The sequence below is a fragment of the Aythya fuligula genome, chromosome 2 (genome assembly GCF_009819795.1).
Source record: "Aythya fuligula isolate bAytFul2 chromosome 2, bAytFul2.pri, whole genome shotgun sequence".
Classification (NCBI taxonomy): Eukaryota; Metazoa; Chordata; class Aves; order Anseriformes; family Anatidae; genus Aythya; species Aythya fuligula.
The window spans coordinates 119003074-119018430 of NC_045560.1; the positions used below are offsets into that span (position 1 = coordinate 119003074).

The 15357-nt window shown below is 34.6% G+C and overlaps 1 protein-coding gene across 1 annotated transcript in view; it reads left to right on the plus strand.

The window, feature by feature from the left end:
* RP1 (RP1 axonemal microtubule associated) overlaps window positions 1–15357 on the plus strand; it is a 189763-nt gene that overhangs the window by 48908 nt on the left and 125498 nt on the right. Inside the window, exons 18-24 of the mRNA XM_032182911.1 lie at window positions 2507–2596; window positions 4694–4826; window positions 5045–5196; window positions 7749–7903; window positions 10826–10884; window positions 11203–11247; window positions 14940–15103. Coding sequence (XP_032038802.1) covers window positions 2507–2596; window positions 4694–4826; window positions 5045–5196; window positions 7749–7903; window positions 10826–10884; window positions 11203–11247; window positions 14940–15103 — 798 coding nt within the window. The remainder of the gene's footprint in view (window positions 1–2506; window positions 2597–4693; window positions 4827–5044; window positions 5197–7748; window positions 7904–10825; window positions 10885–11202; window positions 11248–14939; window positions 15104–15357) is intronic.

Here is a 15357-nt window from a genome sequence, read left to right on the forward strand (position 1 = left end):
GTATAAGTTAAGACATTATACTTTTCATGTTTTGTGTAAATTTTTTTCTGCACTCTTCTAATGCAATCTTGGCACAAATCAAAAACTTTACTGTCAATATTAATAACAATCTCTATGAATAGGGCATAGACGGGAAGCTAACTGACTGTAATGTTCATTTTTAAAGCATGTGAGCTATATATTATGATCCATGGGGAATCCTGTTCTCTTAATTAGTGAATTATTCATGAGAAGCATTGGGTAATAGCATGTTTACAATGTTAATCCATACATTTTTAAGAGATGAACCAGTTTCTCTTCTCTGAAATAGACATTGCACATTATAGCTGTGTGCTCCAGATAATGATCTTGTGAGACAGCAGAAACTTCTTAACAGCACCTGGGGCTCCTACTGTAATTTTTTGCATTACACTGACACTGTTGTGTTCAGGCATGAAACAGCAAATGGCACCAAAGTGCTTTTCAATCTTTAGTCTCAAAAAAAAAAAAAAAAAAAAAAAAAAACACAAAAAAATGAAGAGTAAATGTCATCTCCCTCCCCCCCCCCTTTTCCTTTGAACTTTATCCTGTACTTGTTAAGCATAATTCTGGAAATGCAGATAGGAATGCAATACTTTTAAAGAATTACATTTTTACTATTTGCATCCTTGAGCTGTATATATTTTCACTGATGTTTTCTAGATCAAAAGATAGTAAATTTTATTATGTAAGTAATCAGCTCAATTGTAGCTCTGGCCAGCAGTTGTTGGAACTTGACAGCTACCAAGAGCTTGTGGTAGTTGGACAATTTGGAGTCAGTTTTCTTTAACCTTTTACTTTACCAGCAGTATGCACAACTATGAAAAATTCAAGCAGAACTATTTTAAGAAGTGAAAACCCTTCATATGAGGCCTTCCCTCTCTCACTTTACCCATATGAGTAGTCACTGCCTGTTTGATCCTTTTTAAGACTGTGCATGTGCGAAAGTCAAGAAGGATATAAGGTTTTTTTCTCCTGGGAAATCTCTGCTTGTTTTAGGCAGAAGTCACTTTGCAATTTGACCAAGCCCAATGCATTTATGTTTTTTATTGATATTTGAAATGAATATATAACTGTTAACCAAATAGTCTAAAGAAGGATTCATTAGAATAAGAACACATGACAGTAATGTATATTCAGTGAACAAAAGCTCCGTGAAGGAGATGGTATCTCGCATTACTTGAGAAGGGGGCTAGTTTGTTTGTGAGATGTGGGAAACGACAACAGTAGTAGGGTTTTTCAGTCAAGCTGTACAAATGCCTTCACTTTATTACTTGTCTAATGCAAAAGTCTCCCAGTTACCCAGTTAATAATTCTACACATATAGAGAAATATTAAGGAACATGAGCAAGGATATGAGAATCCAACTCCACAGAACAAAGCAATTTTCCTAATCCATTGGAACAGCGTAAATAGCTTCTTTGCATATAAACAATGGAATGGAATAGGCTGTTACCAAGCTTTTATTAATAGAATTATTATTTGAAGATAATATGATAATGCTTTTACTTTTTCTTTTCTAGATGTTCATTACAAATGACCTAAAAACTTGTGTTCAATTTAAGTAATGGTTAGATTTCAAATAAACCCCAGATAAGTGCAGTAGAACAAGTCTTCATGGAGTAGATCTCATAAGTAAGAGCACTACAATGGACTTTGAAAGTGCAAAGAAAGTGCACATGACTGCAAATCATATAGACTCAAAAAGCAAAAATAGTGACTTTCCAAATTTTGCAGATGTTCTGCTAGCTTTTGAGAATGTGTTCTTCAAAGGCACCAAAAGCTTTTTATCCCTTACTTTCACATACCAGGATTTATGATCATGTTGCTGTGCTACATTATGAAAAATTTGTGGCCTGTAGCGTAATGATTTACTTTCACATTTATTCTCTCATGAATGGCTCTTACCAACTTTTTTAAATCATCAAACTTTGAAGAGTTTAATTATCTGCCAAATCATTTTCCCTGCAAATATCTTGGTTTCATTAGGCTAAAATCTGGAAATCTGGTCAAACTAGAGCTCAGATAGAAATCTGCTTAGACAAATTGCAAGCTCTCTCTTTCCTGGACTATGTCCTTTTTTTTTTTTTTTTTTTTTTTTTTTTTGGGGTGGTGGAAATGGGCCAAATTGAAGGCATGGCAAAATGTGAAAATACAGGGCAAATGGTTTTTTTTTGTGCATAATGAGGGATGGATTTTTGAGTCATTTCACATGTGATGATAGAAAATACAGGATTTTTTTTTTTCCCCAAGATTCACAGCTGTAAGTTTTAGGCACAGAATACCTAGGCACATGCTTGCCATTGGGATGCTTCTTTTTCATGTGTGTAGGAGACTGAAATATCTCTTAATCATTAATTTGATACAGTGCTGTTTTTCAAGGTATGGCTTTCCTTAATCACCATGCAGCCTCTACAACACAAACTTAAACTATGTTATATATAATTTTTGTATAGTCATATGTTGGATTATTCTGGTTTTATTTCAGGTTAAACTAAAAAGCATTGGGAATATCTACAAGATAAGAATTGAACTCGATGAATTACAGAATGAGCAGTCAGAGTGGAACTTACAAAGCGTAAGATTTTTATGATAAATTCTTTTTTGCTTTATCAATTTTTATAGGAACTAAAATCCTATGTTTTCATGAATCTTTAGCTCCATGAATCAAAAAATGCTGATTGTGATACATGCTTATTGCTTTGTCATAGGCTGCTAGGATGACAAAACTATTAATACAGTCAGTTGACTGAACTGAATTTCTGAACTTTTTTTTGAAATTATTCTTAACTTCTGGAGCTTGTAGATGTAAATTTTAGTGTATTGATGGCTTCTATGAAGTTTTGCTTTGTAAAAGCTCACCTGTATTCCTCAGTGTTTGCTAGGGAGATTCTAACTATAAATTCAAGCTATGAAAAATTGAAAATGATGGAGAAGCAATTATTCCATGACAACTGCATACAAAGAGTGAAGAAAGTTTGTTGAAGAGTAGGCTGGTTCCAACTGGCCCAAACATAGCTCATAATTATGACAATTTTCAGGGGGAGAAAAAAAAAAAAAAGCTCATCTTTTTATCTTAGAATTATTTATTCTTTTCTGCTTCTGTTTTAACTCTATTTTTTCTCGTAATATTCAGGTATATTTGCCAGATTAAATTCATTCTAAATTCTCCCTAACACTGACATCCATGCATAATTTCTTTCATAATTACAGACAAGTATTTGTCTCCTGTTTCTTATTTTGAATCTGTAAGACATACTCTCAGTCCAATTTAAGTCCAATTTAGACAACCAGAATTACAGAGTAATAACAGATTTTGACATCTACTGAAAACCCTTAACTTTAACTGTACCAAAACTGAATGTAAATATAAAAATATAAATATTTCTGTTGCTCAAATGGCTGCAGGAATCCTGCTTTCCATCCCGGTGGTTACAGAATATTTCTTTAACATCTTAGTCCAAATTTCAAAGGGTAACCCTGGGATTTCAAGTATTTCTTTTCACAGGAAGAAGCAAATTATGTTGAAAGCTGTGTGTTCTGACAAAGCAGTTAATATTTGCTATTGTTACGAATCAGCAGGGGGAGCTCTGCCAATAAATATTACAGATTAAGAATCACTGCTGCAAAAGTATTTCATGTTAGAATAAATACATGTTTTGGTGCTAAAAGAAGTGTTCATTTTACTTAAAATAATATTTTAGTGGAAAAGTGAGATAAAGGTATATATCGTCCCAATTTCTTAAGTATTAGATTCTGAATGTAAATACATATTTTCATAATTTTGTTCACAAATCTTATGCGTGCTATGTCCACATTCAAACAGAACTGCAGAGTGACAATTTTATGCTACTGATTTCCTTTTGTTTGTGAAGGCTTGTGGAAAAACTGTAGTACACACTATTATAATTCAAGACCAAAAAAAACCTGCTGCTATAAAAGAAAAAGAGACTCCTTCAATTATAGGAAACATGATACAGCTATCATGATGCACCATGGCTAATAACTTGAGAATTTAAATTCTTCAGAGGAATAGATAGAGGATGCTGGTACTCAGACCTTCTTTTGTTCTGCTGTAAAAAGAGCCAAACGAATAGATTTAATATTTCAATATATCCTCTCCTTGCCAAAGTATCCTCAAATTCAAAAATTCAGAAAGATATAGATGATGAGTTTCATCCTGTTTCCATTTAAATTTAAAGATGTATCAATCTTTCCACATCTTCCAAAAGCTCAGTCTCACCTATCGTCACTTAATAGAATGTTTTCAGGCTTCGCTACTCCAAACAGTGTTACACAGAGGTGGTGCGTTGACGGAAATCAGAACTGACGACATTTCTTAAGGAGAGGAGGAAAAAAAAAAAAAAAAGAATTTCAATTATAGATTTGTTTGTTCCAAGAATAAGATAATTTTAAAGTCTAGGGCATTTTTAAAGAATTAAGGCTGGTAGTTTCAGCTGAGATACCACAGGTGTAAATAAAGATCCTCTCTAGTTACAAGTAAAGTAGCAGCTAAAATGAAAATGTTTTCATACTGCAATTTTGTGTGTCATATTTACTGATCATGTTATTTTTTTCTGAGATAGAAGAAGAGTTAAAGAAAACTGTTTTGTTGCTGAGAAGCAAAGCACTGAAGAGAGTGAACTGAGTCGTAGTTAAACTGCTTCTTCCTTAGGTGACATTGCAACATCTGATGAGTAAGAAAACTCTGCATTTTCCAGCAAACACATGGCTGTCAAAGAATAGTGATGAAAGAGATTTCATCTTTGAACTTCCAGTAGTGGAAGCTGGAAAACCTATCTATCCAAGTATGTATTGCACAGTTACATATATATTGGTTACTTGGTTTTCAGTATTAATGTCATCTGAATTTTATTCCATCTGCTGTATATTCATAAGTATGGTCTTAGCAATCTTAAAAACAGATAGTTAGACTGAGTTTGAAAGAATATACTCCAGCAAATTAATTGCAAATCATATTCTGCAATCATACTTAACATATTTTTCTTTTGGTTATGTTTGGAAGTTGTTTTATACCATGTTTATGTCTACACTGGTGACCTGGAGCAAGCTGATACAGATTCTGCTGTTTATCTGTGTATCTATGGAAAAAGAGGAGATTCTGGTCTAAGACTTCTGCATAAATCTGGTATACCAGTGAAATTTCGTAGAGGAAAGGTAAGTCTAAAGAAGAATTTGCTTAGCCATGTAAATATAATTAAGTAATTTTCATTGATCTTAATAAGTTCCTAATAAAAAAGATCACAGAGATTTAGCACCTCAGATGTTCAGCAGAGGTTTAGCAACTAAGGAAAATCAGATTTTATGAACCCATGAATGAATGAATGAATGAGTAACAACACAGGCAGGTTATGGGGAAGAAAAATTATATTAAAACCCCCCTGGAAGCTAATGAGAAGAGCTTTCTGTGAATATAAAATATTTTCTGTCAAGGTATAATGAGTTACGGCTAGCTACAAATGAGTGCAGAGAAATCATTCCATGATTTCAGATCTTAGTAAACTGCTGGCTATGTACTTCTTTTAACACATATTAGTATAGTATTGAGATTAATGTAAGGCAGTTTTGAAGTTATTTCATCATTCAATTACATCTGATCTCCTCCATAAGTAAAATATATATATCATCCTGATTTTCTTCAGTAGGGTATGGTTGAATGTCAGGAACTACTGGGCTTAATTTTAGTTCTGCCACTGGCCTTCTTATGACCTTCTCAGAAAAATGCTTGTTACTTCATTTGTGAGCTATTGAGGATTAACGCTTGTATATCTAACAAGTGGCATGAAGCTCTTAGAGGAACGAAAACAAAATAAAAGGCAGTATATAAAATACTAGTAATAACCTATTGGAAAACTCCAGAGGTATATGTACTATTTTAGAATATGTATTTTACATCATTACTAGTGCATTAGGTATGAAGTTCTATTCAAATTGAAATTCAGAATTTAAATAGAGTTGTCTAGGGGATTATTCTAGCTGATCTGATGGCAAATTCAACATATTTTTTATCAGTGGAATAAGGAGGGTGGTTCAAGGTGCAGTTTGTTATAGAAATGGGTGAATAAGATAGTGGATTGTAGGGGAGGCAGAGAAGGGCCTGGGATATATCATTTTGTGACAAAGATGGTTGAATGGTTACTTGAACATCATGATTATTGTGGTTTAAATTGTCAGGCAGCTCAGCACCATGCAGCCATTTATTTACTCCCTATGATGAAGAGGGAGAAAATCAGGACACAAAACCCCAAAAAACTCTTGAGATTAAGACATTTTAACAGAACAGAGAAGGAAAGGAAAATAGGTATTATGATAGAGGAATATACAAAAAAAGTGATGTGCATTGCAGTTACTTACCACCTTCTGACTGATGCCCAGCCAGATGCCATGCAGCTGCCACCCTCCTGGCCAACTACCCTAGCTTTTGTTGCTGGGACACCCGGTATGGGATATCCCTCTTGTAGCCTGGGCCAACTGCCCTGGTAGTATCCCCTTCTGGTGCACCCCCAGCCTCCTTGCTGGAAGGGCAGCACAGGAAGCTGAAAAGACTTTGGGTCTGTGTGAGCACTGCTCTGCAACAACTAAAACATTGGTCTGTTATCAACATTATTTTCATCAAAAATACAAAACACAGCATCGTACCAGCTACTAGAAAGAAAACTAACTCTATCTCAGTAGAAAGCAGGACAGTATCTACCCCTTATTCCATACCATCTACATCATGCTCAGGTTGCACACTTTGCAGTACATCCCAATTAATCACCACCTTTCTTGACTTTTGATATATACACACAGATATAATTGCCTTAGTCTATGGGCAATTCCTCTAACATGTCTGAGTTTTTTTTAATCCAAGACTTTGGGCCCCATCTGTCGTAATGGTCTTGCAGGGCAGAAGAGATAGTGTGTGCTGTTGGCATGCTTCTTGTTGTTGTTGGATTGTCAGAAGGGATAGTTTACGATCATATATCATGTATACACAAGGGAGAAGTAAAGTTGCACAGGCAATCTTAATTCTGCCATTCGCTAAGGATTGAGAATTTTACAGACATGAATTTTCCAGCGTAGTTCTTTCCTTCATTATCTTTTTACCGAGAAGTGTGATCTGGACAGTTACATGGAGCGAGACAAAGCTATATGCTTTTTACTGTGACAAAAAGTTACCAACGTGAACCTTTCACCTGATCAACTTCATGCTGCTATTAAAACAGCCTTTGACAACAGTAAGCAGATGTCTAAACGATTAACAATGACAAAGTGACATGTCAGACTTCAGTTTCTTCAGGCAAAATAGAATGTAAATAGAGGAGGTGAGTCGACAAACAGCGAAGGATGAGAAAGTCCATATTTTAAATAAACATTAACAAAGGAAATAATTGCTTTATGTGGTTCATACCTAGCGAAGAATTATGGTAAACAGTGATGTACTGGAAGAATAGTGAAGGGCAGTAGGCAACATTTTGTATGGTGGGTGAAAAAAAGTATTTGGGATTATTATTGCATTCTGATTTTAGTTGTGCTTTCTCACTTAGTCTGATGCATAATCAAAAGACTTTTTGGATACAACCCCTTTGATACAGTCCAGCTATCAGTAAAATCAATAGGAATCTTGAGCCACTGTTAAGGGGTACATCAGGCTGTTAAAATACTGTTGCTTCCAGACTTTATTAACGCTTTGCAAATCATGGAATGCCATCTCCTCTGTGTCCTAGGTCAATGCTTTTGAAGTGGAAGCTGTATCTCTTGGAAAACTGCAGAAGGTGCTGTTGCGCTGTGAGGCTAACTCTAAGTCCCAGTATTGGTACTGTGATAAAGTCATTGTCAGAGAAGCTGAGAACAACTCAGAATATGTTTTCAATTGCGGAAGGTAGCTTTTACAAGAATTGTCTTAAATATAAGATAGATTTTTGAGGATATCTATGGTTTCAATACCAGTATGATACCAACAAATGTACTAAATGAGTATTTTCCAGAAAAGATAGATTTGGATTATTGTGCAGTTGTATAAAAACCACAAAATGTGTTGCTCCAGAACAAGTTGCTTGAGTTCATAGGCTATGGTTGATATCAGAGATTAAATTCTTAGATGTTATGGTTATGTTCATGTGACTAGATTATACGGTGTAGCCTTATTATACAAGGATCAGTGTTATAAGCATGCCTTACCTATTTAGGAAGAAAAGATAAAGCGCACAAAAAGGGTCTAAGTTTTCAGTTTCGTAGTCTATCTCATGAGTATGAGCATCATTTGAGGGAAATGGAGGGAGCATAGAGAAAAAATGTGACCATGTGAGAAGGCACTAGAACAAATAATATTTAAATAGGATTTAATAAATGTTATTTAATAAATGCAGGATGCCTAGTTATCCTGTCTGGATTTTTATGAATTTGTTATGTAACTTGAACACCTTATTGCAATTCTAGATGTCACATCCTCAAAAGAGGAATAAAGATGCTCTTTTACTTTTTTAAATCTCTCTCAAACAGATCCTTCTTCAGTCAGGAGAGAGAAAAGCTTTTTCATTCATAGCTTTTCTACAAGGAAGCACTGCTACTGAAAAAAGGGTTAACGTAGGTCAGTGTTGGGGCTCAGGGCTAGCCTCCATCTGGACCCAAATGTAAAGCTGAAACACTCTGCTCTGTTCCAGGAGGAAAGCATTTTTGTTCTTCAGAAGTCTAATATATTAATCTTCAGCCTCACATTGTTATTTTACTTTGATACTTTATGATGCACAGTATTAACAAAATGCTGTATTTTTCCTCACTTAGCCAAAGAAATGTCACCATCTTATCTGACTTAAAAATAAATAAATAAATAAATAATCTGCTAACGAGTTTCTGAACATCCAACAGCCCCCACTAGATTTTAGTTTTACACTATTTCTTAGTTACCTTAGTTACTTTTTAATATTTGAGATTGCAGTTTATACTTGTGATAGCAGGATAGCAGATATGATACAGGTAAATTGTTGTCTAGTAAGACCAAATTAGGGACTAGTTCTAACATAAATTGGTCTGTTAATGTTTTCAAGACAAAAATAAAGAACCTAAAAGACTTGCAGAATTCTGCCAAATATTTGTTATTTTAGTTACATGTTCCTATGTATTGTCCTAGATCTAGCACCTCTTGGCACCTAAAGACTTAGTTGTGATACAGTAAGAGTGAAATAAATTTTGGCTTGTATAGCAATTTTAATCAGAAAAGTTTCTTTACAGAAATTTAGAAAGGAGAGAATTAATAAGAATGTAAAAAAAAAAAAAAAAAAAAAGGCAACTGAAAGTCAATAGACAATGGTATTCTCTTTGAATTTCTTTTGGATTTTATTTGTCAGGAAAACGTTTAGAAAATAGTGATAATTCTACTTGTCTTTGTTCAAAAGATTCTATTTAATTTTTCCTGGAAATAAAATTGGTGGAATATTTGCCAGGGATTGCATTGACCTTTTCCCTGAGGGTGTCACAACCATTTTTTGTTTGTTTATTGAATCTGTTCCTGCGGTGGCAGATGTCTTTTCAGTTCTTTGCCAGCTTCATGCTGCTCTTTGGTGTGAACTTGTCAGGTAGGGTTGGTGGGAAGGGGCAGGATGGGCACCCAGGAACAGAACTTTGGCATTGTCTGGGGATGAGGCTTGAGTCTCAACTGCACACTTGAGACTTGCAAAGACTTTCGCATCTTTAATACATGTACACCACCTGATAAGCAACAGAACTGCACAGAACCTGATGACTGGATATGGAGGGTAAAGGAAAGAAGGCCTCTGCAGGTGGGATGGGCAAGCATGTGTGCCACTGCTGAATGGTGTTGTGTCATTGTTAGGGACATGGAGAACAATATGCTTGCAGCTTTGTATCTTCTAGATAGCCTGCTCAGACTCTCATGGGCCTGAAACTCTGACTGTGGAGAGAACGATGCTGCTGCTCTTCTGCATGCCAGGGACAGATCCTTTTCCTCTGGGCTTCTCTATACATCCTGTCTAGTTTATGATGGATTGCAGGCAGGCTTCATAGGAGACTCTGAAGGAATTAGATTGTTCATGGAGAATCCATGGGAGTGGACCTAACAAAGAAAAACCAGCAGCCCAGAAGCTTAATGAACGCATTTTTATTCCATGGAAGAGTGGTGTGTGTGTGCGCATGCATGTGTGTGTTGTTTGGTTGGTTTTACCAAGTAGGAGGAAACTAAAAAAGTTGGTAATATATATTCTAAATAAAAGGATTCATAATAGTCATTATCCTAGTGTATCCAGACTAGAAGCCTAGCCAACGTATGCCTTCATTTATATTTCTTCAGACTATTTATCCTCAACTGGTAGGGAGAAAAAGGAAGTGCAGAATTTGTTTCTATCTTTGTTTTTATCACTGAACTTTGAATCTTTGAATTTACAATATAGCACAATAGATACATAAAAATTGTAATTAGCATTCAGACCATAGTACTGGTACTGTACATAGTACCCTCCCCTCCATGGTCTTTTTAGCTATACAAATAAATATGTTTGTGCCACATGAGTCCCTTAGGGAGGTATATTTTTATGTTTACCCAGAGGTATATTTTTATATTTTCACAGCTCTTACATTTGCACAACTATAATTTATTTGTTGTGTCAAATCCTAAATTTCTACTTTAACATCTATCAAATCAACTACTAAAGTTTTTAGAGGTTGTATACCCTTGCTGTCCCCTTGTATTTGGTATGAAAATAAAATGTGGATAATCCACTTATATTGCTATATGGTGGAGAAAAAAACTGATTCCTACTGACTTTATTTTTTTTTCTCTTGTATTTAGGTGGCTTCCATTTATGTCCCAAGGTGTAATTCATTCAGAAATTGATCTGTATCCTCAAGGTAAGTTTTAGTATTACTCTATGGAAGTGTTATAAATAAGCTGTAATTTCTTCCTCTGAAGAAATTTAGGCTGAACTTAGATGTTGAATATCAGGGTTAACCATTTTGTGGCTTCCCTTCTTATATTTTTAAGAGTACAGTTTGTATTTATATTGCATGATGAATATAGGTGTTAGTGAGGAAGTAAGGGACGGAAAGTTTTCTTGTATTGGCATGAAGGCTTGAATCCAAAATGCCTTTCATCTATTCTTTCAAATCTTTTCTTTAACACTGAAGGATAGATCCTTTATTAACTGCATTTTTGTTTTATTTTGGCAGAAATTCAAGTAAATCAGCAGCTGAAAATGCAACAAGAAACAAATGGTAAATATTCTTGTCTTCTGTCTAGTTCTGAAATAGAAATAGTCTTCACTAATTGCTTTACACACTCATTGTCATTTATACTTATTTTAAAACATGAATTACAGCACACTATTTTAATATTTTAGTAAACTCTGAACTTCACTCTCTAATTTAAATAATAAATCACTTTATTTCTGCTTTCTTACTACATATTTTTTCTTTCCAATGATGTTATTCTTTTTTCTGTTTACTTGAAAATTCACATTTTTGTCCTATTATTTTCTTGTTATCTATCTTAATTTCTGCTTTTTTAGTTAACATTTTACACCATGATTCTTTCTCCCAGATTACTTATAGGTTTGTACTCACCATTAGCTTTACATTTTCTGTTTCACCTGTGATTTCATATTTGTTCATGTTGACTTTTCCATCCTTGTAACCAGTGCAGATTAAATTACATATCTTAATAACACATAACCTTTTATCTGCTGTGAGAAGTGCTGTAGGTTGAACAACAATTTATAAGATGTCAGGAGAAATTTTGAAAATGTTTATTCATATTTTATTATATCCATGGAGACACAAATAATTTGTTTTAAATGGCATCTCAACGGAAAGTCAGTAATTATAAATTTTGTATCTAGTTATTTTTACAAATTATATTTAAATCCCATTCTCTTCTTAAAATCTTTATTTTGAATGAAAACTATATTTGTCCTTGCTCCTTTGTATGTCTTTTTCAGAAGGTTTGTATTTTCAATCTGTTCATCAGTCTTTGTGCCTTACCTGTTCTGCTTGGCTCGATTCCATGAGGCCTACACCTATAGATCTTTCTGTACATAATTCAAATCAGTCTGCAGAGTCCTTCCTGAATTCACAGATCTCTGCTTTTGTGTCATTGAAGCTATACTTGTCTGGATGTATGTTAAAATCTGCAATAGACACAATTTGTGCTATCAACCTAACAAAAAAAAAAAAAAAAAAAGGCAACAAGAGGGAGTAGACTACAGGTATATTTTATTGGCTTATCTTCAGTGGAGGTGGGCTTGGACTTGTAATTTTGATCACAGCACTCCGAGTTGGTGAGACAAATATCTTTGTGCTGTCTAGAAGACCTGGTCAGCTTTGTTATTGGCAAAACTTATCCACTGTCAAAACAGGTCTGTTTTACAGAAACATAAGATGTTGTCAATGTCCTCAGTCATGGTTGGGTAGCCAAAAGCATATGCACCAAATAGCTTCATGTCTGGGGCACTTCCTGAAATAAGGAACAGTGGGAAAGAGACTTGAAGCTTGGTATCCCATACCTATAGGGAATGTTGTGATTACTGAATGAGTGGCTGACCTGAGATTTTGTTCACATTTTTTTTTCCCATGAGTTTTTATAAATAACAAAGTTTCATTGTCTTTTTTTTTTTTTTTTTTTTTTTTTTTTTCCCCCAAAACAGAATTATTTTCTGGGCAGTATAACTTTCTAGTGTATTATACTATTTCTAATCTATATAAAAAATATAATCCAGGAAATCATCCATGGCAAGGTACCATTTTCTGATATCCCTGGGCATATTCTTGGTGTCAGGTTGAAACTTTCCTGCATGTATTCTAAATGAAAGTCATCTCATTACACATTTTTTCATATTATTTTCTCCTCAATGTGTAATCCTCATCAGTAATTAAGAAGCAATTGGTCTTCTACCTCATCAGAAAAAAAAACTAGCTTTTCATGCCAAAGAGAATGAGAATTACATGTTTGCAATATTTACCATTTCCAGTTTTTATTTGGAACCATGAAGGAATGCCATGAGAATTTCTGGCATCAGGGAGATAAGAAAATTTAGTATCCTTCTCCTATACTTACATTTTCTTTCAAGCACAAAGCCCTGTTTCCAGAAAAATTAAAAGCCTCAAAGTCAATGTAGAGGAGTGCAAGCTAATTTTTTTTTCTTATCATATTTTTGGGGGGATGTTTGGTTCCTTTTTTAACCTTGAGTGTTGTATTGCATTCAGACTGTTTTACTGATACTACTCTTACCCTTTGGAGGCAGCACTGTAGCTAGCTACAATATATGGTCTCAAGAGTACTAACTGTTGTTTTGAAACTGTTTTGCTTAACAAAAGAGAGACTTGGAGAGAGCATAATAGAACAGAAAAGGCCATCAAAAACACTTGAGGTATGATAAATCAGACAGTGAACAAGTCCAAAATAAAATAAATTCATTTTGCCTCTTTTAAAATTAATGATTATGTCTGAATGAATTTTGAATTTTTCACTGTATTGGAGGAGTAGTGGTCATATTTTATCCTTTGTCTATACCATTCTTCATAAGCATGAACTTGTCCTCATTTTCCAGCCACATAGTCTGAAGTGACATATTTTAAAGAAATTAATAGTATACTGCTGGAAAACAGTAGAGGCTGACTTTTTTGGTAAATGAGCTCTTGGAAGGGGCAAGGAGCCTTCTTCCTTATGATCTTTGCTTCTGCCCTCAGTGTATAGAAGCTGTTCACCTTTCTAATTGATGTTAAACCTTTCGTCGTCAGGTGCTATAGTTCTTTTGTCAAGAAAGTGGGTATATAGAGAAAGCTGTAGGGTTTTAAATTGTCTAAGGCACAGAAGGGAAGAGGCTGTTACAAGCTGGAGACTGACAAGTTTCAGTGGAAAATAGGGTGATTCACTTCCTTATGTGTGTCCAAAAATCTTCTGTCACTTTTTGGAATGAGGGTTCAACCAGACCTCAAGAATTTGGAAAACAGGACCTGAAACTTCCTTGCTCCAGTTCAGTCTTCATGGGACAAATTACTAATGGATAATGGGGTTGGCCCAAGATGTATACTTCTGTCAGACAACAGATTTAATTCATGCAGGCACTACCAGACATCCTTCTATTAATAAAACTGCAGTGTACACTGTGGCATTTATTTATAAGATGACTGTGGGCTGGTATTTCATTTGTTGTTTGCCTTGCACAGAATGAATTAAAGTCACTAAGTGGAAGTTGTTTCACACAAGCAAAAGCTGAAATCAAAAGAGAAGTGGAGAGCATCCAATCCCAGCTTTTCAGATGTAGAAATGCATTTTCCAATTATGTATAGTTGTTTTTCTTAAATTAGATTTATATTAAGCTACTTTCAAATACTTACATAACTTGCATGCATTTTCTGGAGACAGAAGACATTTTAGTATCAGGGAAGCTTTAATATAAAAAGATTTTCTAAAAAGTCCTCTTCTAGTTTTAGATTTTTCTCCAAAATAATGTCTTTCATGCCAATCTCAAAGTCATGCCTCCATCTAAGCAAACAGAGCTCTTGCTGATGTATATAAAATGAAAAATTGTATGCAGTTGGGATGCTTTGATACTTTTTCTTGTTGCATTTCTTGTTTATACTTTTTGTCATAAACCAAATTCTGGAGGATGAGCTTTCTCTGTGACAGGGGTATTTCTAGAAATCTTGCCAGGCACAGTATTCATATTTCCAGCATTAAAGATTGATGAGGATTGCAATGTACTAAAGTTACACACCTTATCTAAGAGCAGTTTGAATGATGTAGTATTTAGCCAGCCTTCTATTGCTACTCCTAGCATCGTTACTTTTTAAGTGCACATTGGTTACAGTTCCTGGGTTAAAATATGCTTTTATTTATATCATCTAAGTAACTAGCTACATATCAGTAATGGTTATAAAAGCATTTTTATTTTATTTTTACTTTGCAGAAGGAGACTGGAAGATTACTGTAGTCACTGGGGATTTTGAAACAGCTGGCACAACAGCTACAGTATCCCTTTATGCTTATGGAGAAAAGAAAGCTTCTGGTCCTATTATTTTGGGATCTGGGAAACACCAGCTGTTTAATCCCAACAGTGAAGATACATTTAAGGTACAGTATGGTTTTTACATAAACACTGGAGAATTCAAAACATATGCAAAATAGCTTTTCTCAAAACTGGATAATAGTGATAACAAAAAGGATTCAAAGCAATATGTGTATAAAAGAATCATTTAACATTTCTGAGGGAGTGGTGGACTTTTATGATAGTAAGATTTGAATCAGCAAATGTATTCAGAACTGCATCAAGCAGACATGCCTCTCGCAGAATCTGCTTCATACTTGCATTTGCTTGATGTGCTGGT